General features: G+C 56.5%; 1 protein-coding gene across 1 annotated transcript in view; it reads left to right on the forward strand.

Annotated features, from left to right (window-relative positions):
* The window catches only part of LOC144253941 (complement C3-like), a 29,851-nt gene extending 2,351 nt beyond the window's left edge, over positions 1-27,500 (forward strand). Inside the window, exons 3-41 of the mRNA XM_077796604.1 lie at positions 266-428; positions 515-585; positions 1,954-2,048; positions 2,142-2,224; positions 2,301-2,391; positions 3,345-3,447; positions 3,540-3,666; positions 3,841-3,956; positions 4,042-4,188; positions 5,162-5,371; positions 5,488-5,694; positions 5,818-5,976; positions 6,599-6,728; positions 6,936-7,007; positions 7,202-7,402; positions 9,233-9,341; positions 9,606-9,691; positions 11,828-11,970; positions 12,057-12,269; positions 14,730-14,796; positions 14,896-14,982; positions 15,641-15,844; positions 16,276-16,351; positions 16,676-16,835; positions 18,422-18,520; positions 18,947-19,103; positions 19,397-19,560; positions 21,188-21,346; positions 21,487-21,546; positions 21,740-21,830; positions 21,984-22,035; positions 23,980-24,067; positions 24,159-24,248; positions 25,098-25,203; positions 25,669-25,758; positions 25,929-26,009; positions 26,868-26,951; positions 27,040-27,175; positions 27,322-27,500. Coding sequence (XP_077652730.1) covers positions 266-428; positions 515-585; positions 1,954-2,048; positions 2,142-2,224; positions 2,301-2,391; positions 3,345-3,447; positions 3,540-3,666; positions 3,841-3,956; positions 4,042-4,188; positions 5,162-5,371; positions 5,488-5,694; positions 5,818-5,976; positions 6,599-6,728; positions 6,936-7,007; positions 7,202-7,402; positions 9,233-9,341; positions 9,606-9,691; positions 11,828-11,970; positions 12,057-12,269; positions 14,730-14,796; positions 14,896-14,982; positions 15,641-15,844; positions 16,276-16,351; positions 16,676-16,835; positions 18,422-18,520; positions 18,947-19,103; positions 19,397-19,560; positions 21,188-21,346; positions 21,487-21,546; positions 21,740-21,830; positions 21,984-22,035; positions 23,980-24,067; positions 24,159-24,248; positions 25,098-25,203; positions 25,669-25,758; positions 25,929-26,009; positions 26,868-26,951; positions 27,040-27,175; positions 27,322-27,463 — 4,719 coding nt within the window. The 3' untranslated portion in view covers positions 27,464-27,500. The remainder of the gene's footprint in view (positions 1-265; positions 429-514; positions 586-1,953; positions 2,049-2,141; positions 2,225-2,300; positions 2,392-3,344; positions 3,448-3,539; positions 3,667-3,840; positions 3,957-4,041; positions 4,189-5,161; positions 5,372-5,487; positions 5,695-5,817; positions 5,977-6,598; positions 6,729-6,935; positions 7,008-7,201; positions 7,403-9,232; positions 9,342-9,605; positions 9,692-11,827; positions 11,971-12,056; positions 12,270-14,729; positions 14,797-14,895; positions 14,983-15,640; positions 15,845-16,275; positions 16,352-16,675; positions 16,836-18,421; positions 18,521-18,946; positions 19,104-19,396; positions 19,561-21,187; positions 21,347-21,486; positions 21,547-21,739; positions 21,831-21,983; positions 22,036-23,979; positions 24,068-24,158; positions 24,249-25,097; positions 25,204-25,668; positions 25,759-25,928; positions 26,010-26,867; positions 26,952-27,039; positions 27,176-27,321) is intronic.
* Positions 27,501-27,727: the final 227 nt, after the last annotated feature.

The raw sequence follows: 27,727 nt of genomic DNA on the forward strand, positions 1-27,727 counted from the left end.
AAGCCCCTTTTCTGAGTCCCTTACCCTTTGAGTCCCCACCCTGTCATTCTTCTGAGCCCACCCTCAGTCCACTGTCTGATCCCCCTTGGCTCCTGCTCCTGGTGCCTCTGCCCTCTCCCAACCCGGACAACACAGGCAAAGTAAGATGATGGGCAGGTTCCCTGGGGAAGAGGAGCAGGTGACAGCCCCGCCAAGGGCCCCGAATCTGGACACAGGGCCTGGGACCCTGGAGCAGACCCCTAACAATCCCCTGGCACATGCCTAGATCCCAGCCAGCAAGGAGTTCAGGTCGGAAAAGGGCCACAAGTTTGTGACTGTCCTGGCGAACTTCGGGGCCACGATGGTGGAGAAGGTGGTGCTGGTCAGCCTTCAGAGCGGGTACCTCTTCATCCAGACAGACAAGACCATCTACACTCCCGGCTCCACGGGTACGGGCTGGGCAGGCTGGGGAGGGCCAGGCCCCAGGGTGTGGGCAGGACTCATGGGCTCCTCTGTCTCTCCCACGGCCTTCCAGTCCTCTACCGGATCTTCACTGTGGACCACAAGCTGCTGCCAGTGGGCCGGACCATCGTCGTCAGCATTGAGGTACAGAAAGCCAGGCGCCAGCCACACAGGACAGAGACCCTGGGCAGGGGGTACCAGAGGGAAAGAGACATGCAGAGACATCAATGCAGAGAGATTTCTGGAGATGGCAGAGGTCCAGGGGGACCCACAGGGCAGCACATGCTCCCAAACATTCTGAGACCCCAGTGAGGGTCTCTTCCTCCTCTGCCCACAGCCTCTCATGGCTCCCACCTCCCTTGGGATAAAAGTCTAGGTCCTACCTGCAGCCCACACAGCTTTCTCCATTCTCTCTCTGCCTCCCCTCCTCCCCTCTCCCCTGCCATCCTTGCTGTGCTCAGTCCTGCCCCAGGGTCTTTGCACAGACAGTTCCTGTTTTAAAACATAAAGCCACGGATCTCATTTCCTTGCCTGTTTTTTTAATTTTCTGCTCAATTGTCACCCTTGCCCCGATTTTATACTGAGGCTTCCCTGGGCACCCCATAGAGTTCAAGTCCCCACTGCAGGCACCAACACACACACACACACACACACACACACACACACACTCAGATCCCATGCGTGGTATGATCTGTTCCTTTCTTAACCCCCTCCACCCTCCATTGAATCCAAGTTCACAAGGGAAGGGACTTTTCTCTGAGTTCAGGCTCTCAACACCTGAACACAGCTCAGTCCTTGGCATCTACCTGGGTGTAATAAAAACATAATGGAAGAAGGAGGTGGGCAGGAAGGAGAGCAGGGTGAGGAAGGGGGTCTTGCCCTCAGCGATTGTCATGAGGAGGGACAGAAATCATGCAAGGTGCTGGCGAGTGCAGAGGCCCCGTGACTGGGTAGAAGATCAAGGCGGTCAGCCAGGGACAGAGTCCACGGGTCTCCTCCTCTAAGTGCTGGTGCCTCAGCTCCCATGCAACAGAGAACCTCATCCACAGAATCGCCCGCATTCCAAACCCAGAAAAGCAGGCTTCGAGGTCTGTCTCCTGAAGGTTAGCTGCTGGCAGCGGAACCCATGAACTTCCTGTTCATATGTGTTCACAGACAAGGCTCAGTGCCGGTCTGGCATACCAGTGGGCAGAAGATGCTAGTGTTAGCTGCATTCGGAGAGGCACTGATCCTTATCAATGCCCTGCTTAGGTGAAGGACAACCCAAGCCAGCGAGCTGGGAGCCTTTATGGTCTCCCTTTGCTGCATGTGCTCATGGAGCACAGAGAGGTTAAGTAACTTGCCGGAGGTCACACGATTTGTAAATGGCATGGTAGGGTTTGAACCTAGGCTGATGGACCCGGGTCCACATCCTTAACCCCTGCACCTGTAGATGGGGTGCAAAGAGGCTGGGGGCAGAGCCTGGCCACAAAGGAGCCACTTTGAGCCACAGCCCTTCCTGTCTGCTTACAGACCCCAGATGGCATCCCCATCAAGAGGGACACTCTGTCTTCTCAAAACCAGTTTGGCATCGTGCCCTTGTCTTGGAACATCCCAGAGCTGGTCAAGTACGTCGGGCTCTGTGGGGGTTCGGGGGGCCCCAGTCCCCTGAGGGGGAGCAGGGCTTGAGACCGGGCTGCCCTCACCCTCCTTCTCTGCAGCATGGGGCAGTGGAAGATCCGGGCCCAGTATGAGAATTCGCCGCAGCAGGTGTTCTCCGCTGAGTTCGAGGTGAAGGAGTACGGTGAGTGGGGGAGGACCTGGGGGCCCTAGAGCGCTGGGCCCTGCACCAGCCACGCCAACACCGGCTCTCACCCTAGTGCTGCCCAGCTTCGAGGTCCTGGTGGAGCCCGCAGAGAAATTCTACTACATCGATGACCCGAATGGCCTGGAGGTCACCATCACAGCCAGGTGAGGCCCAAGAGGTGTGACCAGGAGAGGGCTAGGTGAGGAACCAGGTGCCAGGGCCTGGGATGGGACCAGTGAAAGCCAGGTGAGGACCCAGGTGAGGAGCCAGATGAGGGTTCAGGTAAGTCCAGGTGAGGGCCAGGTGAGGACCCAGGTGAGGAGCCAGATGAGGGTTCAGGTGAGGCCAGGTGAGGGCCAGATTAGGCCATGGTAGGTTCAGGTGAGGCCAGTTGAAGGGGCCAAGTGAGGGCCAGGTGAGGCCAGATGAGGTCCAGGTGAGGAGCCAGGTGAAGACCAGGTGAGGTGTCTAGGATGGGGATGGGTGATGGCCAGGTGAAGACCCTGATAAGGAGCCAGGTGAGAGGCCTTGTGAGTGTCCAGGTGAGGGCAATTGAAAACCAGGTGAGGCCAGGAGATGAGTTCAGGTGAGGGCCAGAAGAGGCCAGGTGAGGTCCAGGTGGGGAGCCAGGTAAAGGCCAGGTGAGGACCCAGATGAGGTGCCAGGTGAGAGGCCATGTGAGTGCCCAGGTGAGGGCCAGGTGACAGGGCCTGGGATGGGACCAGGTGAATATAAGATGAGGACCCAGATGAGGAGCCAGGGAAGAGGCCAGGTAAGGTCCAGGTGAGGCCAGATGAAAACCAGGTGTGGAAGGGAGAAGGGTTCAGGTGAAGGCCAGACGAGGTCAGTTGAGGTCCAGGTTAGGAGCTAGGTGAATGCCAGGTGAGGTCCAAGTGAGGCCAGAAGAAAGGTTCAGGTGAGGAATAGGTGAAGCCAGGTGAGGTTCAGGCGAGGCCACTTGAAGGGGTCAGGAAAAGGCCAGGTGAGGCCAGGTGAGGAGCCAGGTGAGGCCAGGTGAAGGCCAGGTGAGGGCAGGGACTCTGGGTGTTTGGCCACAGTGAGAAGTTAGGGCAGCGTGGCCTTCCGAGAGTGGGCGGCTGACGCCGTGGCCCTGCAGGTTCCTGTATGGGAAGAACGTGGACGGCACCGCCTTCGTCATCTTCGGGGTCCAGGATGGCGACCAGAGGATCTCACTGCCCCAGTCCCTCCAGCGCGTTGTGGTACCTGAGAGGCCCCTGGACGCCCCTCCCTCCAGCGCCCCCTCTTAGGCAGCTCCCCAGGGCCACCCCGCTGAGCCTTGTGCCCTCCCCAGATCGAGGATGGCACCGGGGAGGCCACCCTGAGCCGCCAGGTGCTGCTGGATGGTGTGCAGCCCTCCCGAGCCGACGCCCTGGTGGGGAAGTCCTTGTACGTGTCTGTCACTGTCATCCTGCACTCAGGTGAGGCCCAGGACCACCAGGCAGTCTGGCTGAGAGGAGAGGCCCCTGGGGGAGGAGCCCAGCCCGAGAGCAAGGTCCAGGGAGAAGACGGGGGCATCTGAGGGGGCTCTGGTCTGAGGGAGGAGGCCTGGTCCGGGGGCAGCCAGGGGCCACCCTCATGGTCCCTCTCCTCAGGCAGCGACATGGTGGAGGCAGAGCACAGTGGGATCCAGATCGTGACCTCCCCCTACCAGATCCACTTCACCAAGACGCCCAAGTACTTCAAACCAGCCATGCCCTTCGACCTCATGGTGAGACCCGGGGAGGGGCCACGCCCCACTCGGGGAGCACTGAGCACACCTCAGAGTCACCAGATCCCCCACCCCATGTCCACAGGTGTATGTGACAAACCCTGATGGCTCTCCAGCCCGCCGTGTGCCCGTGGTGATTCAGGGCAACGATGTGCAGTCTCTGACTCAAGATGATGGCGTGGCCAAGCTGACCGTCAACACGCCCAACAACCGGCAGCCACTGACCATCACAGTGAGTCCCGCCATCCTGGGGCTCCCGCCACCAGGGAGAGGGTGCCCAGGGCTTGGCACTTGTACAGAAGGACCCTGCCATTTGCAAGATTTGCAAGTGGGGTGCTGTCGCAGGCGTGGGGGGATCCTCCTGGGGCAGAGAGGTCAGCTCTCTGGGGGGCCACAGAGGAGCACATGGCCTCCTGGCACTGAGGAGCCCAAATCCTACCAGCAGTGCTCTGCCGTGTCCCTGGAGGGGTCCACTTCCTGCACGGGGTCCCTGCTCTCCTGATATCTGCCCCTCACTGGCTCCCACGCAGGCTGCAGAGGGGCGTGATCCTCCAGGGCTCCTGTGCCCATCCCTCTGCCGTCTAGGCCTCGGGGGCTGGCATGTGAGTCAGGCCTGTGGCTTCTGTCCCCCAGATCCTGAAGGAGGGCAAGCTGTTGAAGCAGGTGGTCAGGCCCCAGCCTAGTGACCAAACACAGAATTACTCATTTGCAGTTCTGGACCTCAAAGTCCCCAAATCCAGGTGTGGCAGGTGGTTCCTCCTGAGGGTTCAGGGAGCATCTGTGTCCCGTCTCTGCCAGCGTCTAGAGCCCACCCCCAGGCCCTGTTCCTGACCTGTCCTCCACCTCAGAGCCAGCAGCATGTGTCCAAGAAATCACCTCTACCCCTCTCCCTCGCCTCCTTCCTTTTCCTTCTTCCTCCTTCTCCTCCTCTCTCTCCCTCCCCCTCCCTCCCTCCCTCCCTCCTTCTCTCTCCCTCCCCCTCCCTCCCCCTCCCTCCTTCTCTCCCTCTCTCTCTCTCTCTCTCCCTCTCACCCCACCCCACCCCTGGGTCCACCCACATAGTCCAGGAGGACATCCGCACAGGATCCCTAGCTTCACCCCATCTGCAAAGCCTTCCTCGCCATCAGAGGTCACACACCTTGTGCCTTGAGATCAGGCTGAGGGTGTCCTTGGTCCTGGCCTCCATCCCTCTCCCCCTCCCCCAGGTGCGCACCAGCAAGCAGGGCATCCCCCAGGCGCGGCAGGCTGTCAGGACCATGCAGGCCCAGGCCTACAGCACGCTGTTCAACTCCAACAACTACCTGCACCTCTCTGTGTCTCGCATGGAGCTCAAGCCAGGCGAGACCCTCAACGTCAACTTCCACCTGCGAGTGGACCCTGGCCAGGATGCCAAGATCCGCTACTACACCTACCTGGTCCGTGGCCCTGGGCCCCCACGGCCTGCTCACTGCTTCTCCAGCACCCAGCATCCCTCCCCAAGCCCAGATCTCCCTCCTCTCCCGCCCTGACCTTCTGTCCTTCTGTCCCCCAGATCCTGAACAAGGGCAAGCTGTTGAAGGCAGGTCGCCAGGCCCGAGAGCCCGGCCAGGACCTGGTGGTGCTGCCCCTGACCATCACTGCGGATTTCATCCCTTCCTTCCGCCTGGTGGCCTATTACACGCTGATGGGTGCCAGCGGCAACAGGGAGGTGGTGGCGGACTCTGTGTGGGTGGACGTCAAGGACACATGCGTGGGCACGGTGAGCATCCCCGTGGCTCCCCCACCCTCCGCCTTTCCTCCTCTGGGTCAGGCCTGGACCTCCCCATCCTCGGTGCCCTCCCAGGGCTCAGTGCTCCTTCCTGCTTCTCCCACCTCCCTGCAGCTGGTGGTCAAAGGTGGTGGGAAGGATGACCGGCAGCCTTTACCTGGGCAGCAGATGACCCTCAAGATAGAGGGTGACCGTGGGGCCCGAGTGGGGCTGGTGGCTGTGGACAAGGGCGTGTTTGTGCTCAACAAGAAGAACAAGCTGACTCAGAGTAAGGTGGGCGGCTGTGGCTGAGGCTGACCCAAGACCACGGAGGCACAGGGATGGCGTGGGGTGGAGCAGGACTGGGATCAGAAAGAGTGAAGACGAGGCGGGGGTGGTGGAACAGACGTCAGAGTGGACACACAGGGATGAGGTCATGAGATGGAAATGAAGTCCAGCTTGAGAGGGTCATGGTCAAGGTCCAGCTTGGGGAAGGTCATGGTCAAGGTCCAGCTTGGGAAGGTCATGGTCAAGGTCCAGCTTGGGGAGGGTCATGGTCAAGGTCCAGCTTGGGAAGGGTCATGGTCAAGGTCCAGCTTAAGGATGGTCACAGTAAGATCCAGTTTGGCATGGCCCTGTGTACTCTGGGGCCATCTGATGTGGAAGCCTGGGGCATGGGGTGAGGCTAGAGAGTGAGGAAGGAGTGAGCTGGTCAGGGCTTGGAATGAAGAGGTAAATGCAAGTGGGGTTGGAGGTGAAGAGGTGGGGTGAGGAGTGGGGCTAGGAATAGGTGGGGATGGAGCTGTGGGTGGGCTGGAGTGGGGAGGGGTGGGTGGGAGGGGCTGCGTGGACCGTGGGGAGCTGGAACAGGGGATGCTGTCCTGCCTGTCCCTACCTGGCCACCCACCCCCTGCAGATCTGGGACGTGGTGGAGAAGGCAGACATTGGCTGCACCCCGGGCAGTGGGCAGGACTATGCTGGAGTCTTCATGGACGCAGGGCTGGCCTTTAAGACCAACAAAGACCTGCAGACAGCCCAGAGGACAGGTAGGGGCAGCGAGGGGCTCTGGAATGGGGCACCTGGTTCAAGTCCCGCCTCCACCGGCCCCGCCAGCAGGCTTCTCCCTGAGCCTCAGTTTCTTCATCCGTCCAATGGAAACAGCCACACGCCAACTTGAGGCTGTTGTGAGGGGTGATCCCAGGGCGCACAGTAGGTGCTTTACCCAACCTGTTCTTGGTGCACCTGCCCCTCAGAATTGGAGTGCTCCAAACCCGCTGCCCGCCGGCGTCGCTCCGTGCAGCTCATGGAAAAGAGGATGGACAAAGGTGGGGCCCTCTGCCTGCCCTTCCCCACCACCCGCCCGGGGCCTGGCCATCTGGGCCCCAAGGTGACCTCCCAGGAGCCAAAGAGGGAGGAGGGGAGGGCTGGCCCCGGGCACTTCTTCCTGGGTCTGCCCTGGGCTCTCCTGGGTGTGGGCACCTGGCCAGGGCTCTGCCTGAGCAGGTGTGTGCTCCCACAGCGGGTCAGTACAAGACCAAGGAGCTGCGCAGGTGCTGCGAGGACGGGATGCGGGAGAACCCCATGGGCTTCCCCTGCCAGCGCAGGGCCCGCTTCATCTCCCTGGGCGCCTCCTGCGTGCAGGCCTTCCTGGACTGCTGCAGCTACATCACCCAGCTGAGGCAGCAGCACCGCCGCGAGGGCCTCCTGGGCCTGGCCAGGAGTGAGTCCCTGGGTCAAGAGCTGGCCTTCCTGAGGGAGGGGGAGGGCCAGGCTGAAGGGGAGGGGGAGGTCTAGTCTGAAGGGGGAGGGGGAGGTCCTCAGGGGGAGGGGGAGGTCCTGTCTGAGGGGGAGGGGGAGGGCAAGTCTGGGGGAGGCGGAGGGCCACTCTAAGGGGGAGGGGGAAGGCCTGTCTGAGGGGAGGGGGAGGTCAAGTCTGAAGGGGGAGGGGGAGGGCCTGTCTGAGGGGAAGGGGGAGGTCCTGTCTGAAGGTGGAGGGGGAGGGCCTGTCTGGGGGAGGGGAGGTTCTGTCTGGGGGAGGGGGAGGGCAAGTCTGAGGGGGAAAGGGAGGGCCTGCCTGAGGGGGCGGGAAGGTCCTGTCTGAGGGGGAGGGGGAGGTCCTGTCTGAGGGGGAGGGAAGGTCCTGTCTGAAGGGGGAGGGGGAAGTCCTGTCTGAGGGGGAGGGGAGGGCCAGTCTGAAGGGGGAGGGGGAGGGCCTGTCTGAGGGGGAGGGGGAGGGCCAGTCTGAAGGGGGAGGGGGAGGTCCTGTCTGAGGGGGAGGGGGAGGTCTTTAAGGAGGGAGATACACATCCCCATGAGGTGCAGAAAATCCCTATTCTGGAGTCTGAAAAGGACCAGCTCCCCACCTAAGGGCAGAGGGGTCCCTTGTGAGGGGAGAGGAAGGAGGCCCTTCCACAAGGGGCCAGGCTCTCAGGTGTGAGGGAGAAGCAGCCCCTCATCTAGTGGTGGAGCCACCTGGGGTGAGGGAAGGCTGTCCCAGTCCTGCGGAGTCAGTCTGCAGTCACACCCTGTGCCCAGGACCTCAGTGGTAGGAGAGGAGGTCCCAGATGATGGGGCTGTCCACACCGGGTGCCAGTGGGAAGGCTCAGAGGGGTGCGAAGTTTCCTTCACCCAGGGAAACTGGTCTGTGCTGCGACCCAAAGCCTGGCGCCAAGTCAGGCCACCTGATGGAGTAACAAGCATTAATCCATCAAAGGCCTCATTCATGCGTTCCTTCATTCAGTTTTTTCTTTTGTTTGAGAATTGTAATATTTATTTTTTAGTTCTCGGCGGACACACATCTTTGTTGGTATGTGGTGCTGAGGATCGAACCCAGGCCGCACGCATGCCAGGCGAGCGCGCTACCTCTTGAGCCACATCCCCAGCCCCTTCATTCAGTCTTTAATGAGACAAAACGTGTAGTCAGCTCTGTGTCCACAGGTTACACACATGCAAATCATTTGGTTTGGGTTTGGGTTTAGGTTTAGTTTTTTTTTTTTTTTTTTTGTGCCCTTGGAAGGAGTAGTCCAGAATGCAGGTGGGTCCAGGCATCTATGGGATCCCACCTGCATACTGTGGTGGGGATGCAGAGCCAAACTAAGATCTGTCCATCAGGTTTGAGGACAGCCCAGCCAGGGTGGAACCTAGTCCTGTCCAGCTGTATTTACTTGCTGAGGGTCAAGCTGGTTGTTCAAGGCCAGCACTTCTTCAGTGGTCCCCACAAGGTCTGGGGAGCTCTCCAAAGGGCTGGTGGCATTCGGAACTAACAGATCCATGGACGCAGGGGCCCTGATCCTTACGGAGGTCCATGCACATGTTTTCCTTTCTTTGAAAATCAGAGGAAGGCAAGGTTATATTTATCTTGATAGCAACACATTTGCAAATAGAATTTTAAATTTTTTTTAATGGAGTCAGGACTCCAGAAAGGTAACTGTGCCCGGGCCCATGGAGAGCCACAGCAGGCCTCTGGGTGCGTTTCCCAGCTAAGAGCCCCCACGGTGCAGAGGGAACAGTGTGGGAGGTGGGCTGCCCTAAGCCAGCTCTCACCCGTCAGGTGACATGGATGAGGACATAATTCCAGAAGAAGACATCATTTCCAGAAGCCAGTTTCCAGAGAGCTGGTTGTGGGCCATAGAAGAGTTAAAAGAACCAGAGAAAAATGGGTATGGCCAGGGTGCCCCTGCCCACCCCTGCCACCCCCTGCCCACTGCCCCAGCTCCCCACACCGTGCCAGGGTGACCTTCCATCTGCACACACCTGCAACCTCGCATCTCTTCTAGAGCCACTGTGGAACCCACATCCCAACCTAGGAAAATCAAGAGCTGGGTCACCCCCACGTGCCCGCCCCTCCAGCCTGTGCCCTGCCCCCCAGGCCTCGCCCTCCTCCCTGTGGACATCTTCTAATGCCCCCACTTCTCCCAACCCAGAATCTCCACGAAGGTCCTGAACATCTTTCTGAAAGACACCATCACCACTTGGGAGATCCTGGCTGTGAGCCTGTCGGACAAGAAAGGTGAGGGAGAGTCGGGGCCCTGGGCATCTCCTGGTCCCAACCAGGCTCCCCGGTGGGCTGAGCGCCCCGCTTCCCTCGGACCTGGCTACTGCATGGCTTCAAAGGCCAGGCCCGGACACATAGTCTCCAAAATTGGTACTAAGGAAAAAAGAATTCATTTTTTAGAGTGGTTTTAAGTTCACAGAAAAACTCAGCAGAAAGAAAAGAGAATTTCCCTACACTCCCCCCCACCCCCGCGCCCCGCAGCGCTCTCAGCCCCTCCCACTACCCCCCTTGGAGGAGGCCCCTTGTTCCCCCATGAGCCTGGGCTGATGCACTGGTACAGGGTCCAGAGTGGACAGTGGGGTCTCTTGGTGCTGAGAGCTCTGTGGGTTTGGACCAACGTAAAACAACGTGAACCTGAGTTTTGGGCAGCCCCTAAATGCCTGAGGACGCCCCCCGCCCCAGCACACCACTGCCAGCCCTACGGTAGCCATCGGCGCCTGGCCAGGGCTGGCCTGTGCCACAGCCAGTGTCGAGGGGCAATACCAACATGGGAGTGGGCAGGACGCCTAGGAAGCCAAGGAGCAAGCAGGAGGATAAGGGACTGTGACAGCGGAGGTCAGGGCGACCCTGGGGGCCTGTCCTCGTATCTGTCCCCAGTGCTGACAGCTTAGCTCTGCTCAAATGTGGACGGCTCACAGCAGGGCTGGCAGGTAAGGAGTGAGCCATCGTCCTCAGCATGACACCCAGGGCCAGCCAAGAAGCTCCGTCACTGCGACAGATAATATTTTAAGGTGATGTTTAAAGCATTGAAGTAATGCAGAAAAAAAATCCATGATGAAGAAAATACGCAAATTTTAAGTAGAGACCAGTGCTGGGCTGAGCCTTGTCAAAGTCTGCAGCGACTGGAAGGATGCGGGCCCCAAAATATACTTTGTGAATATTTTAAGGGTAAATTTTTCCCAGAACATTTCAGTGTTAGAAATAGATCACTACATCAAAAATCAGGTATATTAAACTCACAGTATTAAGTGCAAATCTGTTACTTATGCCTACATCAAACTTACTATATTATGATTTTATTGTGTTATAATTTATAATCTATAGTTACAATTAATTAATCATATTGTTAACAACATGTTATTATGAACATTATATAATATAAATTATAACTTGATGCTAAATAATGTGAATATTATCATTATTAATTATGTAATTACAATTTATCATAATATAGTTATTTAACCAAATATATCCAAAATAGTATCATTAGAACATTTGAAAAAAATTGCAAAACCACTATTATACAAATAGTTACAATAATCTTTTTAATTTGTTTAATAATTTAATAATATATCAAAAATGACTAGTGCTATAGTTTACTTTTCTTTGCACTAGTCTTTAAATCTATTGTGCATTTCCCTTGAGAAGCTCAGAACTAGATTTTCACTGGGAATATTTCGATCTGTATCTGGGTTTCATGATGTTCACAGTTGAATAGGCAAATTTTCAAGCCCAAGTTGTTGCAAACATACTTAAACAGTTCCCAGTCACTGAATCTAGCATTGCTTTTTCTGTGAATTGAGATTTAACTCACTCATAAAAATCCCCCTTATAAACTGTGCAGCTTATAAGCTTTTCTATATTCACAACATCTATCCTCAACTATTAGTTTTTTAGTTTAAATCTGGTTGAGATGGAATGAGTGTAAATAAAAGTTAATTAAATAAAAGTAAGAAACAGCCTCACTCCAGCCAGCCACATCCGCAGCTCTGGGTGATCCCAGGAGGCTTTAGGGTACCTGGTTGGAGAACAGATATATTTTGGAGACCCGCCAGTTAGTTAGGCTGGCTGTCTTCCTGCACATGCATCTAAAAGTCAAACTGCAAAGAGAAAGGAAATCGTCAAATGATAAGGCCACTTCCTGCCCCTCCACCATCTGGAACCCGTGCCTCGGCCAGTGTTTAGTCTGTGGGCTTCTCAGAGTCAGGTACGGCTTGGATCAGCTCCCCTGGTTGAGGGTGAGAGCCAGGACTATGGAAGAGGCAGCAACTTGAGTTCAAGCTACAGTTCCCTTTGGGTTGGCCCGCCCTGCCCATCCCATGCCCTGCCCATCCCGTGCCCTTGACATTGGTGCTGTCTCTGTGTGGACAGGGATCTGCGTGGCAGACCCCTACGAGGTCACGGTGATGCAGGACTTCTTCATCGACCTGCGGTTGCCCTACTCTGTGGTGCGCAATGAGCAGGTGGAGATCCGAGCTGTCCTCTTCAACTACCGCGAGAAGGAGAGTCTCAAGGTGCACCCTGGGGAGGGGGCGGAGGCCTGGGGGTGTGAGGGGGACGCCCTGTTGCGCACCTGTGCTGACACCTCCTTCCCTGGCAGGTGAGGGTGGAACTGATCCACAACCCAGCGTTCTGCAGCCTGGCCACCGCCAAGAAGCGCTACTACCAGACTGTAACGATCCCGCCCAAGTCCTCGGTGCCAGTGCCCTATGTCATCGTGCCCTTGACCATAGGGCTGCAGGAGGTGGAGGTCAAGGCTGCTGTGTACAACCACTTCATCAGCGACGGTGTCAAGAAGACCCTGAAGGTCGTGGTGAGTCCTTCGCGCATCCGCTGTCCCTTGTCCTTCAGGGAAGGTGCCTGTGCTCCATACTGCTGACCCCAGGTGGGTGGCTCAGGCTCTGAGACCCTAAGAATCATCACAAGCCAGGCTTAGTGGCTGCTTCTGTGATCTCAGCGACTCAGGAGGCTGAGGCAGGAGGATCACAAGTTCAAGTCCAGCCTCAGCAACTTAGGAAAAATGAGCCCGAGATGTGTCTCAGTGGTTAAGTGTGCCTAGGTTTAATTCTCAGTATCAAGGGAAAAAAAAAAAGGAAGGAAGGAAGAAGTGAATCCAAATAAATGACCAAACAAAGGGACAGTAAATAAAATATGAAAATCTTAAGCAGATAAGATCCCACAGGCTCAAGCCAAGGCACATGAGAGGTTTAGGCAGAAGGAAAAACGAGTGTCCTGAGTACATGTTTGTATTTTCCCTCTAATGGTTGATTTCTTCCAAAATGTTAAAGAAGTTGGGAAAACAATTAAAGCATAGAAAAGCTGCTGCATTCAAGCAGACAATGTTATTTTACATGGAAATGGATTTCTACCCCGCCAGACTCTAGTTATCCTTATTTTCAAGATTTTATGGAAGCAAACTTATATTTTTACCAATTGTTTTAAGGCTCTACAATAAAATCATCTTTTAAAAGTACATAAACTCATAGTGAGGGTCCCACGTTCCTTCTGCCCCCACACTGGATGGCTGTGAGTGGGGAGAAACGCCAGGCCTGGCGGGAGCCTGCCTGTCCAGCTCCTGAGAGCAAAGCGCACCAGTCTCCCCAATTCCATGTGCCCTGATGTTGGCGGCCTGAAATGGATCATGGCAGGATACTTACCCCATGGGAACTCACAGCCTACCCATAGGGGCTTTGCCTTCCTTGAACATGTGTCAGCAGCTCCCTGGGGAAAATCAATCTCCAGACAAAATCTGGCTTTTATTACCAGTGAGGGGAGATGGGGTCCTGGGAAAGAAACTGCTGTCCACATGGAAGCCTTTGTGTACACACAGATGGGGGCCTGGGTTGGACTTTTAGTACTAGCTAAAATAGCCCCTGTTCATGAGCACTCGCTGTGTTTCAGGCCCTGTGCTGCTTACTTTGTGCATATTCTTTTATTTAAGAGATGCGAAGATGTCAATGGGTTAAACACCCGGTCTCTGTGGCCAGGTGACCAGATTTAAACCTCAGTTCTGTCCTACTAGCTGTGTGACCTTGAGCCAGTCATTTCACCCCTCTGGCATCCCAGTGTCCTCATTTTGTAACTAGGAGTCATCTGGTCCCAGCAGGAATCATGAGGACCAGCGTGCTCAGGATCTGGCTGCATGGGAGCTGCTGTAGGATAGACATGCTATTCCTTGCTGCTGAACAGAGGGACTTTGCAGCTAAGCTTAGGCAGGTTTTTGTTGTTGTTGTTGTTTTGTTTGTTTGTTTTCTTTTTCACTGAAGTATAAGGATGGAGCCCGGGCTTGGTGCCTGCCAGGCAAGCTCTCCATCACGGAGCTGCACCCCGGCCCTACAGCAGTTTTCGATCTAGTTGAGGCTTCACATTCTAAAATGCTTCTCTTGTGATAATACCTTAGTGAATAAAAGTTGCCCAAATGAACATTTAAAAAACATTTTTGAGAAATCCTCTCTTGTGTTGTCCCTAATTCTGGGGGTGCTTAGCCAAAGCACCTCCCTCCTCCACTCCGTGTCCTCAAACTTCTGGGATCAAAGAATCCTCCCACCTCAGCCTCCTGAGCAGATGGGCCTATAGACACACCACTGTGCCCAACCATGACTACCTTAGGTATCTCTACTTAAGTCTAAAAGTTTTTTAAATTAAAGAGAACGTGAGTGATGATAGCTGTGCTAGTCAGCTTTCTGTCACTGTAATGGAATACCTGTGGTAACTAACTTTTGAAGAGAAGAGGTTGATTTAGACTCAGGATGTTGGAGGTTCCAGTCCATGATCAGGCAGATCCAGTGCTTTCAGGCCTCGGTGGGGGTGGGGTGGCTCATGGCTGTGGAGTGTGCAGTGAGGCAAAATCCTTCACCTCCTGGCCAGGAAGCACACAGAGCAAGGAGGGTCTGCAATCCCATCATCCCCTTCACGGGCACACCCCAGTGACCTAAAGAGCTCTCGCAGACCCCACCTCTAATAGGCTGCATCTCCTCCCAATAGCACCACCCTGAGACTCAGCCTGCATTGCACGGGCCTTTAGGGGACATTCAATATCCAAACCATAGTGAAAGCAGCACTCACCCCATTGGATTGTGAGGATCCAGTGAGCTAGCCCAAGTAGTTTCTCAGCACAGGTGAAGATTTCAAACTTTTTCATCACTGATGTAGAATTGTTTGATGAATTTGCACAAGATCTGTGTAAGGAATGACCCCTCTGCTAGAGTCATCCTCATGACAGTGGCTTGCTGACCATCTGTGTGTCTGTCCTTTTCTTCACTGGACTTCCTAGCCCGAAGGAATTAGAGTCAACAAAACAGTGGCCATTCGCACACTGGACCCAGAACACCTTGGACAAGGTGAGCCATCAGCCAGAGAGGGTGTGGGGCTACAGCCTGGGCATGGTGGTGCCGGGTAGGGGAGAGAGGGGCTGGTGCCGTCACATCTCTCCCCTGCAGCTGGCGTGCAGAGAGAGGAGGTGCCAGCCGCAGACCTCAGTGACCAAGTCCCAGACACTGATTCGGAGACCAGGATCCTCCTGCAAGGTGAGCCATTCCCAACCCTGTGGGAACCAGGAAGGTGTCTGGGCGCCAGGCTCTGTTAGCCACACACCTGCCTCCACTTCAGCTGGGGCAGCGCCCCTTGGATCTGTTTTAGGGGAGCCCTCTGGCACTACTGACTTCACAGAGTACATTTGGAGGAGAGCGGAAATTCTGCCAGTAATTGCTGGGATGGAAGACCAGGGCGAGGAAGGGCAGGAAGGGGCCTCCCAACCTGGGAGCTGAAGGGCTGGGGGCCAGGAGCCTTGGCTCCCTCATCTGTGATGGGAGTGAAAGAGCAGATTGGCCTCCAGGGTTCTTGTGACTCTTAAAGGGGATGCTGTTCTCTTAGAACGGAGCCTGGCAAAGGGCGTGACGCCCCATACAAGCATTCATGCCTACAATACTTTACTGTGGGCGAGAGGAGAGATCTGGGAACCAGGGTCCCCTGTGAAGTAGGAGCTCCCCTGACTCCCATGAAGAAGCCCCGACCAGCCCCTCAGCCACGGAGCCTCCTCACTCCCGTCTCGCCCTCCTACCCCTCCCTGTCCTGAGCCCTTGGCCCTGTCTGGTGGGAGGCTGGGAACGCTGGGGACAGCCTGGACCTCCCACACCCGCTGCACAGTGGGCCCCTGTACTAGATTCCCCTAATGCCCTGCTGCAGGGACCCCAGTGGCCCAGATGGCAGAGGACGCCGTGGACGCGGAGCGGCTGAAGCACCTCATCGTGACCCCCTCTGGCTGCGGGGAACAGAACATGATCGGCATGACGCCCACTGTCATCGCGGTGCACTACCTGGACCAGACGGAACAGTGGGAGAAATTCGGCCTAGAGAAGCGGCAGAATGCCTTGGAGCTCATTAAGAAGGGTGCGCCCAAGGCGCAGGCTCCTGGGAGGGCCCTGCCCTCCTGACCCCGCCCCTCCCCTCCTGACCCCGCCCCTCCCCTCCTGACCCCGCCCCTCCCCTGAGACCCCGCCCTCCCTGCAATGCCTCTCCCCAGAGCCCCTCCCCTCCTCTCTCAGATCCCCCAACCCTTCAGAGCCCTTGGCACCAGGATCCTGCCCCACCTGCGCCCTTCTTCTGAATGCCCTCCCTGGACCAGCCGTCTCTTATTCTCTTACTCCCTCAGAACCCCATCCTCCTTTAAGCTCCTCTCACTCCCCGACATCCCCCTTCCCACCCTGAGTCCTCCTGCACTTGAGGAACTCTTTCCACACCCCGAATAACATCCTCTCCCCGCCCCTTATTGTGGTACCCAAAAGGGCTCCATTCCTCTGGTGACCACTCTCTTCCCTCAGGGTACACCCAGCAGTTGGCCTTCAAACAGCCCAGCTCGGCCTATGCTGCCTTCAAAAACCGGGCGCCCAGCACCTGGTGAGTCAGGGTGGTCCGCTTGGCCAGCCTCCGCCCTGCACCTGGCTGAGTAGGGCCTGGGTATCAGCAAGGAGTGGTCTAGGCCAGCAGGACACAAACAGCCCTGTGCGGCGCTTCCAGGGCGCTTGCACGGACACGGCAGCCTTTAGTCAACCAAGTGACCTGCTCAGGTAGAGCTTCATTAAACACTGACTTCAAGAAACTCTGGAGTCCTGGGGGTAACCCAGCAACCGAGCCAGGCCCCACCCCTCTCTTCTCATTGGGTAACTGGGATGGCAGTCTGCCAGCCCGTTGCCGATTGGTTCACTCTGTGTCCTCCCCCAGGCTGACAGCTTACGTGGTGAAGGTCTTCTCTCTGGCTGTCAACCTCATTGCCATCGACTCCCAGGTCCTCTGTGGAGCTGTTAAATGGCTGATCTTGGAGAAGCAGAAGCCAGATGGACTCTTCCAGGAGGATGGGCCCGTGATACACCAAGAAATGATTGTAAGAGATTGGGATTCACGGCAAGAGTGGGGGAGAGAGGCGCCTGGGAGTCACGGGAGGCACATTCCCATCAGCACCCAATTCACTCTGCGCAAGTGGAAATGAGGGACAGGGGAAAATAACTGTGACTCCTATGTTGCAAAAGCCAGATCTTCAAAATGAAAGCGCACGACATCTTGTTGAGAAATAAATAAGAATTTCATTAAAGCAAAGGCAGGAGCCCTGCTGGAGAGCCTGGGAATCTCCTCTGACGTCCTGTCTAATCTAGGTCCACTCCTGCCCATTCCACTACTCGGATGATGCTCAAAACTGGCCCCTTCCTCCCATCCCCAGCCTCAGAGCTCGTCCACACATCTCCCTCCTTCACCCTGAGACCTTGGAAATGCTGCTCCTGGTCATTGCCCTGCGGGCTTCACTCTTTTTAGCTCTCAGGTGTTCACCACCGATGCTTTTCAAATCTGATTGGAGGTCTCCAAAGAAAGTCCTGAGGCTCCCCGTTTTTTTAAAAAAAAATTTAGGTATAGTTGGACACAATATCTTCATTTTATTTATTTACTTTTATGTGATGCTCAGGATCAGTCCAGTGCCTGGCACGTGCTAGGCGAGCACTCTACCTCTGAGCCCCAGCCCCAGGCCCAGCCCTAGCCCTTCCCCTGACTCTTAAATTCCACAGGGGAGTGGTTCTCAAAGTGTGATATTCGGAACCGCAAGAGCATCACCCACAAAGTTGTTGGAAATGAACATTCTGGGATAGCATCCCACACCTGTTGAACCAGAAATTCTAGGGATGGGGCCCTGGAATATGAGTTCTAATAATCCCATCTCCCCAGGTGATGCTGAGGTATGCCCAAGATGGAGAATCAGTGCCCTAGTCTGACCTCCAGGCTCCCAGCCTCACAGCCTGCCCTCTCCTTCTACACTCTACCCACACTGATGGAAGCTTGTTCAGTCCTGCCACAGGGGCTTTGCACAAGCTCCCACTGCTGCCCAGCGTGCTAACCCTGCACTCAGAGTTGACACCTCTAAAGATCAGGGTGCCAGCTGCGCTCTCTCCAGGATAGCTGTCCTGACCTCACAGGGTCACTGCCCCATAGTTCATTCACTGCTGTGTCCTATTCTGCAGAGCCTTCATAAGTCAGAAATTAATACAGGTGCTCCCCGACTTTCCATGGTGCCACTTAGGATCTTACACTTCACGATGGTGGGAAACCGTATCCCACACCACGTTCCATTCACTTTCAGCACAGGTTGAATGCAAGAAGGAGAAATTCAGAACTTGTTATAATAGCCTCGTGGGAGGGGTGTTAATGTGAGTGTCCCCAGCACAGTTCAGGCTAAGCTAGGATGCGTGGAAAGTCAGGGCACCCAATGAATTTTACACGATATTTTCCTTTTGTCATGGTTTGTTGGCATGTGAGTCCCTCGGAAGCTGAGGAACCTCTGTAACCACGGAGGAGCCTCTAGCTCCTGCCTCCTGTCCCTGTTAGACAAGAGGCTCAGGAGGCTGGAGCTGGGCCTGGTTTTCATCTACCCTGGCTCCACCCAGCAAGCATGGTGACTCTGTGTCTGCGCTACTCCCATCCCAGGGTGGCTACCGGAACAGCGTGGAAGGGGATGTGGCCCTCACAGCCTTTGTTCTCATCGCCCTGCAGGAGTCTAAGGACATTTGTGAGGGGCAGGTCAACGTAAGTGCCCTCCTCAGCACCGCCTACCCAGCTGGGGAATGTCCACCTGGGAGGGGAGGCGCTGCCTTGGGGGGGTCGCCAGAGCCCTGCACCTGCTACCTAGTAAATCACCCCGTACTTGCTCCGTGGAGGTCTTGGCCAGATCGCCACGACCCTTGGGCATCCCTGTTGTCATCTCTCAGGGTTTCGGGAGGTCAGCAAGTGGATACACAGCAGGCACGCAGGAAGTGAGGGCGATGGCAAGGAGAAGGAGGAAGGGGGAGGAGGGGGTGGACAGACACCATCCTGTCGCCCCGGGAGTGGCACATGCAGGATGCTGACCCAGGACAGACACCATCCTGTCGCCCCGGGAGTGGCACATGCAGGATGCTGACCATGGCTGTGGTGGCGACCACCTACCAGAGTGCCTGCCCCTCTGTCCCACAGCTCCTGGGAGACAGCATCTCCAAGGCAGGAGACTTCCTGGAATCCAGATACCTGAACCTAAAGAGGCCCTACACCGTGGCCATTGCTGGCTATGCCCTGGCCCAGATGGGCAAGCTAGAGGGTGTCCTCCTTGAAAAATTCCTGAGCACAGCCACAGGTGAGGGGCAGCTTCAAGAAGGGGAGGGGATGCAGTGCTGTGGCTGGAGAGCTTGGGTGAGTGCCTCTAAGGCCATGGTCACTGCAGATCACACAGAAGCCTCTCACCCGGCTCACTCAGGGAGGGGTAGGGAGCACTCAGTTGCAGAAAGGGGTCACAGCCCGCCGAGCAGGGCCAGGCTGGTATACCATACCTCAGTGCCTCGCAGGCAGGAGTCTCTTTCTGAGCTTTCCCTGGGCCATCCCCAGGCTGCAAGGACAGTGACATGGGGGCTCAGGGTGTCCTCTTTGCAGATAAGAACCGCTGGGAAGAGCGAGGCCAGCATCTCTACAACGTGGAGGCCACGTCCTATGCCCTGTTGGCCCTGCTCCTGCTGAGGGACTTCGACACCGTGCCCGCCGTGGTGCGCTGGCTCAATGAGCAGAGATACTATGGAGGCGGCTATGGCTCCACCCAGGCAAGCGCCCCACCCCTGGGCTCCTGCACCCTACCTCCTGGAGCCTGCCACCCGCTCCCAGACAGGTCTCTGAGACCCAGGCGGGAGGCTCTTCTGTCCCACAAGCAAGGGGACAGGAGAGGAGCAGAGAACCCCGCTTCTCTTGGTGACACCCCTCCTGGGGTCCAGACTTCAGTCCAGAAGCGCCAGGCTTTGCTCTGAGCCTCTGCTCTCTCTGCTGTCCGTTCCGTGTCCTCGGGGCCCCAGCTCAGGAGTGAGCCCCCCCCCCTTCCCTTGGTGGCTCCTGGTCCACGTTGCCACTTCCACCAGGCTCCCGTTCTAAAGCGGGCTCCCCTTACTCCAGGGCACCGTCCAGGCCCTCTCCCTCCTACACCACGTCCAGAGCCTTCTGCACCTCGGTTTCAGTGACTGCAGGATCCAGCAGCCCAGGCTCCGGCTTGAGCCTCTCTCTTTCTGGTGGGCTCTCCCTTAAAATCCCAGTGTCGCTTCACAGTGTCACACTCGGATTCAGCATCCTAGGCTCCGAGGAGGTCCTTTTCTTCATGACTGGGTTCTAGACACATTTCAGGGTCCCTAAGTCCTGAAATGGGACTGTCTCCTCTGGATAGGTCGAGGCCCCACTCTCAGGCCCCATTCCCAGGTCGAGGCCCCATAAGCGTCTTATGTGGTGTTTAGCTTTTCATTGCTGTGACAAAATGCCTGAGAAGATCAACTTAGAGGAGAAGGATTTGTTTGGCTCTTGGTTTCATCCATAGTTGCTTGGGGCCATCACTCTGGGCCCTGGTGAGGCCCACACCATGGTGGCGAGCATGGGGCAGAGTAGAGCTGCTCACCTCACTGTGGCTGGAAGGCAGACACAGGAAGGGACCAGATCACTCCCCAAGGACCCACTGCCTCCCACTAGGTGTCCCCTGCAGTTTCCACCAGCTGTCATCAGCCCGCCCAGCTGTGAGTCCCTCCAAGGGTCCATGTGCTGATGAGCTCAGAGCCCTCAGGTGCTCCTCACACGCCCCATGACTCACCAGGCTGCGTGGGGACCAACCTTCAACCCTTCACATCCAGTCAGGGCACAGCTGGGCTTTCTGTTGGCTCTTAGACACATCCGCAGGGTCTTCAGGTCCTGGTCTAAGCCTCTGCATCCTGGGGAGCTCTGGAAAATGGAACATGTCCTCAATATCTGATGAACTCCAGTCTTAATATTTTTGGTACTGGGGATTCAACTCAGGGTGCCTAACCACTGAGCAATACTCCCAGCCCTTTCTTACATTTTATGTAGCCACAAGGTCTCACTAGTTGCTTAGAGTCTCACGAAGTTGCTGAGGCCAGCCGTGACTTCTGATGCTCCTGCCTCAGTCTCCCAGGTCACTGGGATAACAGGCGGATACCTCCATGTCTGGCTTCCAATCTTAACGTCACACGCTGGTGGGCTCTAGGTCTCAGCCTCTGTGGTGAGAGGGCCGTGAGCCGTGTGTTCGGTGCCCAGCACTCCGCAGTCTCACCCTGCTCTCTGGTGGTCTCTGGGCCTAGCTTTAATGCCCTAACTCTGACCCAAACCTCTTGATCCCCCAGTGGGTGCTGAGCACTTCCCTGGGCTCGCAGCTCACCTTCCTTCTCTCATGGGTTCCAGGCCACCTTCATGGTGTTCCAAGCCTTGGCACAATATCAGACAGATGTACCTGACCACAAGGACTTGAACATGGAGGTGGCCCTCCACCTGCCCAGCCGCAGCTCCCAGATCAAGCATCGCCTCCTCTGGGAATCCGGTAGCCTCCTGCGATCAGAGGAGGTACAGCCAAGCCCTCTCTGCTCTGGGCCTCCCCCCCCCCCACGGTTTCTGGGAAGCAGGAGGGAGGCACATGGCTATGGGAGTCCTCAGAGCCAGGGAAGGCTTGGTTCCTAACCCCCTCTCTTCTCTCTCCCCTGCAGACCAAGCAAAACGAGGGTTTCAGTTTAACAGCTAAGGGCAAAGGCCAAGGCACACTGTCGGTGAGGACTGAGGCCCCACAGCTCTGAGCCACCAACCCAGGCCCTCCACGTATCCAGGGTCCTCTACCACCCATGGCCCTCCACCTGCCCAGAGCCCTCCACATGCCCTTGACCTCTGCCCCACAGTGACCCTCTCCTGCTATCCTCAGCCATCTCAAGTCCCTTGACACTTTGCATCCCTCCCATCTCACAGGTGGTGACAATGTACCATGCCAAAGTCAAAGGCAAGGTCAAATGCAAGAATTTTGACCTCAGGGTCACCATAAAGCCAGCCCCTGAAACAGGTACAGGGAATGAAGGCCCTTGGCATTCCCTTTCCCCTTTTCTGTTCAGAGAGAGAGGGCGGAGGGCGTGGCTGGGCAGCTCCCTCTTCTTCCGGGCTCCTGCATCAGGACCCAGGAACGCCCTCCCCATCTCACCCCCTTCTGTGTTTCCAGCCAAAAAGCCCCAGGATGCCAAGAGCAGCATGGTCCTTGCCATCTGTACCAGGTAACAAGCTGCGTCCTTGGGCTTCCTCTTGGTCGACCCTCTGTCTTTGGCAAGATTTCCTTCTACTTATTTTTTATTGCTATTTTTGGTGAGCTGCGGTGACCCCAGGGCCTCACACATGTGAGGCCACAGCTCCACCACTGGGCTAAGCCCCAGCCAACAGGATCCATGGGACCCAGGAGTTCTGAGTGTCCCGTGCATGTGGTACCATCTTAGGTATCTGCCGTGTGGGAGAGTCAGACGGTCAACCACAGCAATGGGGATGTCACAATTGTTCCATGACTTTTAAATTTTCTATCAGAATCCTAAAAACTGTTCTACTCTCAGTTAAAATGAGATAGGGAGGGGGCTGGGGACAGAGCTCAGTGGGTGGAGTGCTTGCCTGGCATGCACAAAGCCCTCCCTGGGTTCAATCCCAAGCACCACAAAGACAAAAAAAAAAAAAAAAGACAGGGAGGGTTGGGTGGAGCTTGCCAGCAGAGCCCTGCCCTGCGCACAGGAGGCCATGGATTTCATCCCCAGCACTCCCAAAATGGTGTAAGAGGGGCTGGGGTTGTGGCTCAGCGGTAGAGCACTCGAATCTCAGGTATCAGACCCTGGTTTCGATCCTCAGCACCATATAAAAATAAATTTAAAAAATAAAGATACTGTGCCCATGTATAACTAAAAAAATATTTTTTTAAAAAATGGTATAAGAAATGAAAAATATAGTAAGGCAAGGTTTTTGTTTGTTTGTTTTTATTGTTCTGTAACTTAAAACATTAGAACATTGAAAATAAAGGTGTTTTCCCTTATGATTTTTTGCTTGCTTTGGGGTACTCATGATTGGACCCCGGATGCTGTACTACTCTGCTACATCCCCAGCCCTTTTTAAAAAAATGTTTATTTTGAGACAGAGTCTGGCTAAGTGGCCAAGGCTGGCCTCAGCCTTGTGATCCTCCTGCCTCAGCCTCCGGGGAAGCTAGGCTTGTGCGTTTCCCACACACCTGCTCAGCTCTCCCCTGTGAACCCTGTTCTCTGGGCTGGTTTCTGCAGTGAGCTCTCTCCTCTCCCATCCTGCCTTGCCGGGCTCCTGTCTGAGTTCAGATCCGCTCCATTTTATCCTTAGAGCTTTCCAAGTCATGAGGTTTCTCAGGAGTCCCTTTCCCGAGGAGCGGATCCCCCAAGCCTGTCCTCCTCTGGGACATTGTCCTCCTCTTTGTCACTACCCCTCCTCACTCAGGCTGACTCCCATGGCGGCAGGGGCAGTGTCCTCAGCGCCTGGCACCCCTAGATGACGCTCACTTCCAGCATCATCTCCTCATTTCTCTGCTGCAAGGTCATTCTGTTGTCCAGTTCCCTCTCTTCAGAACCCACCTGGGTAAATGTCATGTGGGTCCATCAGGAGCACAGAGGCGACACAGCTTCATGCTTTGCTGTCTGTGTGTTACTTGAATAAATGATGCTCCGTGACCTGCGCGGGCAGGCTTTCAGAGGGGTCATGTGATTGGTCATTCATTTCGGAGCTCATGTTGCGTTACAGAGCACTCTGTGGGTTGATGAGCTAGCAACAAGGTCTGTACTGCAGGCAAGGATGACTACTGTCCCGAGTGCTGTGGTTGGAACCATGTCATTGGGTGCTAGTTCACTGAACCAGGGTAGCTGAGTCATGCAGAGTAAGGGCTGCCCGTATTCCTGTCATTTTCTAGAAGAACTGAGGCACAGAAGGGTCAAATAACTGATCAGATTCACACAGCACTGAGATCTGAACCCATGCAGAACCTGAGGTCTTCATGACCTTGACCATCACAGTTCAGTCTTGCTCTTGGGGACGTGTTTCCTAAAATGGAACAAGTTCCCATGGTGCTGGGTGGGAATCGGAGGCCTCGGTCCCTGGTCAGACAGACCCCTCTCATCCAGGAGCAGAGCCCTGGGCTCCAACAACCTTCCCTCTGCCCTGTCCAGGTACCTGGGAAAAGAGGATGCCACGATGTCCATCCTGGATATAGCCATGATGACGGGCTTCGTTCCTGACACAAATGACCTCGAGCTGGTATGAAGGGCTCGGGGACGGGGATGGGGAAGAGGCTGCAGGGAGAGCGGGGGTCCAGGAGGGATTCTTCATAAGCCCCGCCCTTCCCCAGCTGAGCACCGGAGTGGACAGATACATCTCCAAGTACGAGCTGAGCAAAGCCTTCTCCAACAAGAACACGCTCATCATCTACCTGGACAAGGTCAGCCTGCTGGCTCCCCTGGGAGGCTTCCTCAGGCACCTGGACCCCTATCTGGCTGCCCTTTTCTTGTGCCTTGACCTTTGTGCTCAGGTCAGGCCGGCCCCAGGCTGGGGGAGACAGGGCCCATTGCTGTTGGAAGGCAGGAGAGAGAGCATCTGGCAAGGGCCCTCAGCTGTCATGCTGGGAGCAGGTACAGGAGAAAGGTTACATGGTGGGAATGGAGCCTAGAGAGCAAGTCCAGAAACCACACTCCCTGGATCACACCCCACTGTCGTGGTGACCAATCCAAGCCCAGGAGACCTGGCCCACTCCTGCAAGATGAGCACTGATCCCTTGCAAAGGTCCTGCCCTGGGACCTAATTATCTCCCTTAAAGGCCCTGGCACCTCACTGCCCTTACACTGGGGAACTGTGTCCCCACATGAGTTTGGGAGGGGGAAAGCCACTTCCCAATCACAGCAGGCATGTCAGCAGCCAATCAGCAGAGCTCTGACTCCTGTCCAGACCTAACTGCAAGTGGGCAGTGAGAGAAAAGAGAATGGGCCTGCTGCTCGGCCCAGCCTCCTCCTCCTCCCCACTGCCCCTACTCCTTATGATGCCTCCATTACTCCACCTCGGCTCTGCCTGCAACCCCTCCAGGGCACTCTGCATGAACCTATGCAGAATCTGAGATCTTCATGACCTTGCCCATCACACAGTTCCTTTCTTGCTCTTGGGGAAGTGTTTCCTAATATTCAACAAGTTCCCATGATGCTGGGTGGGAATCAGAGGCCCCGATCCCTGGGGGATCAGTGACCCATCACATAACTCCTTCCCCTCACACTGACCATCCTCACCTCCTTCCCCTCAGATCTCACACAGCGAGGAAGAATGTCTGTCCTTCAAAATTCACCAGTACTTCAATGTGGGGCTCATCCAGCCGGGCTCTGTCAAGGTCTACTCCTATTACAACCTGGGTGAGCAGCCAAGCTGGGCCTGGGCTCTCAGGCTCCAGGGACCTGAGGGTCCAGAGACTGAGGGCTCCAGGGGTCTTCGGGTCCTGGAGACCTGTGAGTTGGGGTTCTAAGGGGCTCAAAGTCCTCCAACAGAAAGATGTAGGTCTGAGGGTCCCATAGATGCATGAGCTGTGGGGGAGAGGAGGGTCCCAACAACCCAGGTGTCAAGATTCTGAGAGTCCCAAGCATCTGAGACCCAGGGATCTGAGGGTTGGAAAAATGAGGATCCCAAGGATTTTGGGGTTGGAGATTTGAAGTTCCCAGGGCCAAGGGTCCCAAGGATCAGAAGAGTCTCAGGAATAGAGGGTTGGGGACCTGGCATGTGCAGGCCCCGGGCACTTGGGCACTGGGAATCTGAGTCTGCCAGGCTTGGTCTCTGGGGTGTAGGGCCAGGCCTCTGAGCCCTCCCCATCACTCTGCCCACAGAGGAGACGTGCACCCAGTTCTACCACCCAGACAAGGAGGACGGAATGCTGAGCAAGCTGTGCCACAAGGACCTGTGCCGCTGTGCTGAGGGTGGGCACCTGAGCCACCCTGAGACACCCACCCTTAGGGGGACCCTGGGAGCCCTGAAGCCATGCCCTGGGGACACCATGAAGGATAGGCCCTGGGGCCAGCCACACCCATGGGCAGTGAGCCCTGGGTGAGGAGTGGGGCTCACACAGAGTCTCCACCCCCACCTGCAGAGAACTGCTTCATGCAGCAGGAGGAGGAGGTCACGCTGAATGACCGGCTGGACAAGGCCTGCGAGCCCGGGGTGGACTATGGTGAGCGGGGGTGGGGTGTGTGTGGTGTGTGTGTGTGTACACACGTGAGGGTGCCCGAGGATGGCGGTGTACATGTCAGGCCCTGCGCCTGTAGGCTGTGGTGACTAGTGTGTGAGTATGTGTTGCGAAGGGCAAGCCTTGTGGGTATCATGATTACCATGGTGGAGTTGGGAGGAAGCTGGGCCTGAGTGGATGCTGCTGTGGGGGGCGTGTCTGCGGGGCTGCCCTGCATCAGGTGGTGTGTGAGGCTGTGGTTGGAGAGGGCTGTGGATGGGAGCAGCTTTAGGGGCTTGTATACCTGTAGTTGCGGGTGGCTGCACTCTGTGTGGCTGTCTGGGACAGTGGCCATGGATGACTTGGGAGGGAGTCATCGGTCATTGTGTATGTGACTAGATGTGGGTGACTTGAGGTTTCTGTTGTATGAGGCTTTGGTTGTGGACGACAGTAAACTGGAGAAACTGGAGTTCTGTGCGTGGCTGGGGTCTTGGGCGGCTACAGCTGCGTGCATGCTTGTGTGGGGGGGTTGTGAGAGGGAGTCGCACATAGCCAGGGTTGGACAGGACAGTGCTGTGGACAGCCATGCATCAGCGCAGCCGAACTTCTGGGTGTGACTCTACTTGTGGGCGGCTGGAATTGCTTACATGCCTCTGAGCATGACCGTGGGATGGTGACCAAGTGACCACGTGTGGTTGTGTGTGTTCCTAGGAGGGTGCACTGCAGCTTGCCTGGCTGAGACCCCTCGGGCTCCGCGTGGGGTGGGGAGGGAGCCACATACGCCCAGGTGCCCATGCAGGTGAGGGTGTCCTCCACCCCACGGGCAACGTGCCCAGGACCCAGGCTTTCCCGCCTCCTCCACAGTGTACAAGACCCGGCTGGTCAGGTCGGAGCTGTCGGAGGACTTCGACGAGTACGTCATGGTCGTGGAGCAGACCATCAAATCAGGTCAGACACAGCGCCCCATCTCTCTGCCTGCACCCCTCCTTCCTCCCTCCCCTTCCCAGGGCTCAGCTTGGCGCTCGCTCCCCTCCAGGCTCCGATGAGGTGCAGGCTGGGCAGGAGCGCAGGTTCATCAGCCACGTCAAGTGCAGAGAGGCGCTGAAGCTGCAGGACGGCAAGCACTACCTCGTGTGGGGTCTCTCCTCTGACCTCTGGGGAGAAAAACCCAAGTGGGTATCCTGCGCCTGCGCGTGCCCGCCCCGCCCCCGCCCCGCCCCCGCCCCCGCCCCGCCCCCGCCCCGCCCCCGCCCTGCTCCGGCCCCGCCCCCGCTCCGCTCCGGCCCCGCCCCCGCCTGACCTGCCGCCCCCCCCCCAGCATCCGTTACATCATTGGCAAGGACACCTGGGTGGAGATTTGGCCCGAGGCCGAAGAATGCCAGGACGAGGAGAACCAGAAACAGTGCCAGGACCTGGGCGCCTTCGCCGAGAGCATGGTGGTCTTCGGCTGCCCCAACTGACCACCACCGCACCCCTCCAATAAAGCTTCGGTCGTACTCCACGTCTCCCCAAATCTGGAGTCTTTTGCGAGAGGAAAGGGGCACCTGCCTCTCCCCTGTTCCCCACCTCCTTCCCTCCTTCACCTGCCACCCCGCAGCCTGCCCTGCACCTCGTCTGAAGTAAGCCCTAACTCACCTGCCCTCCAGCTGCGTCCTCACCTGAATGCTCACCCCCTTCCGCCAGCAGCCCCCGCCTCTGCACCCAGTTCTCACCTGCTTGCTTAC

The sequence above is a fragment of the Urocitellus parryii genome, chromosome 3 (genome assembly GCF_045843805.1).
Source record: "Urocitellus parryii isolate mUroPar1 chromosome 3, mUroPar1.hap1, whole genome shotgun sequence".
NCBI lineage: Eukaryota > Metazoa > Chordata > Mammalia > Rodentia > Sciuridae > Urocitellus > Urocitellus parryii.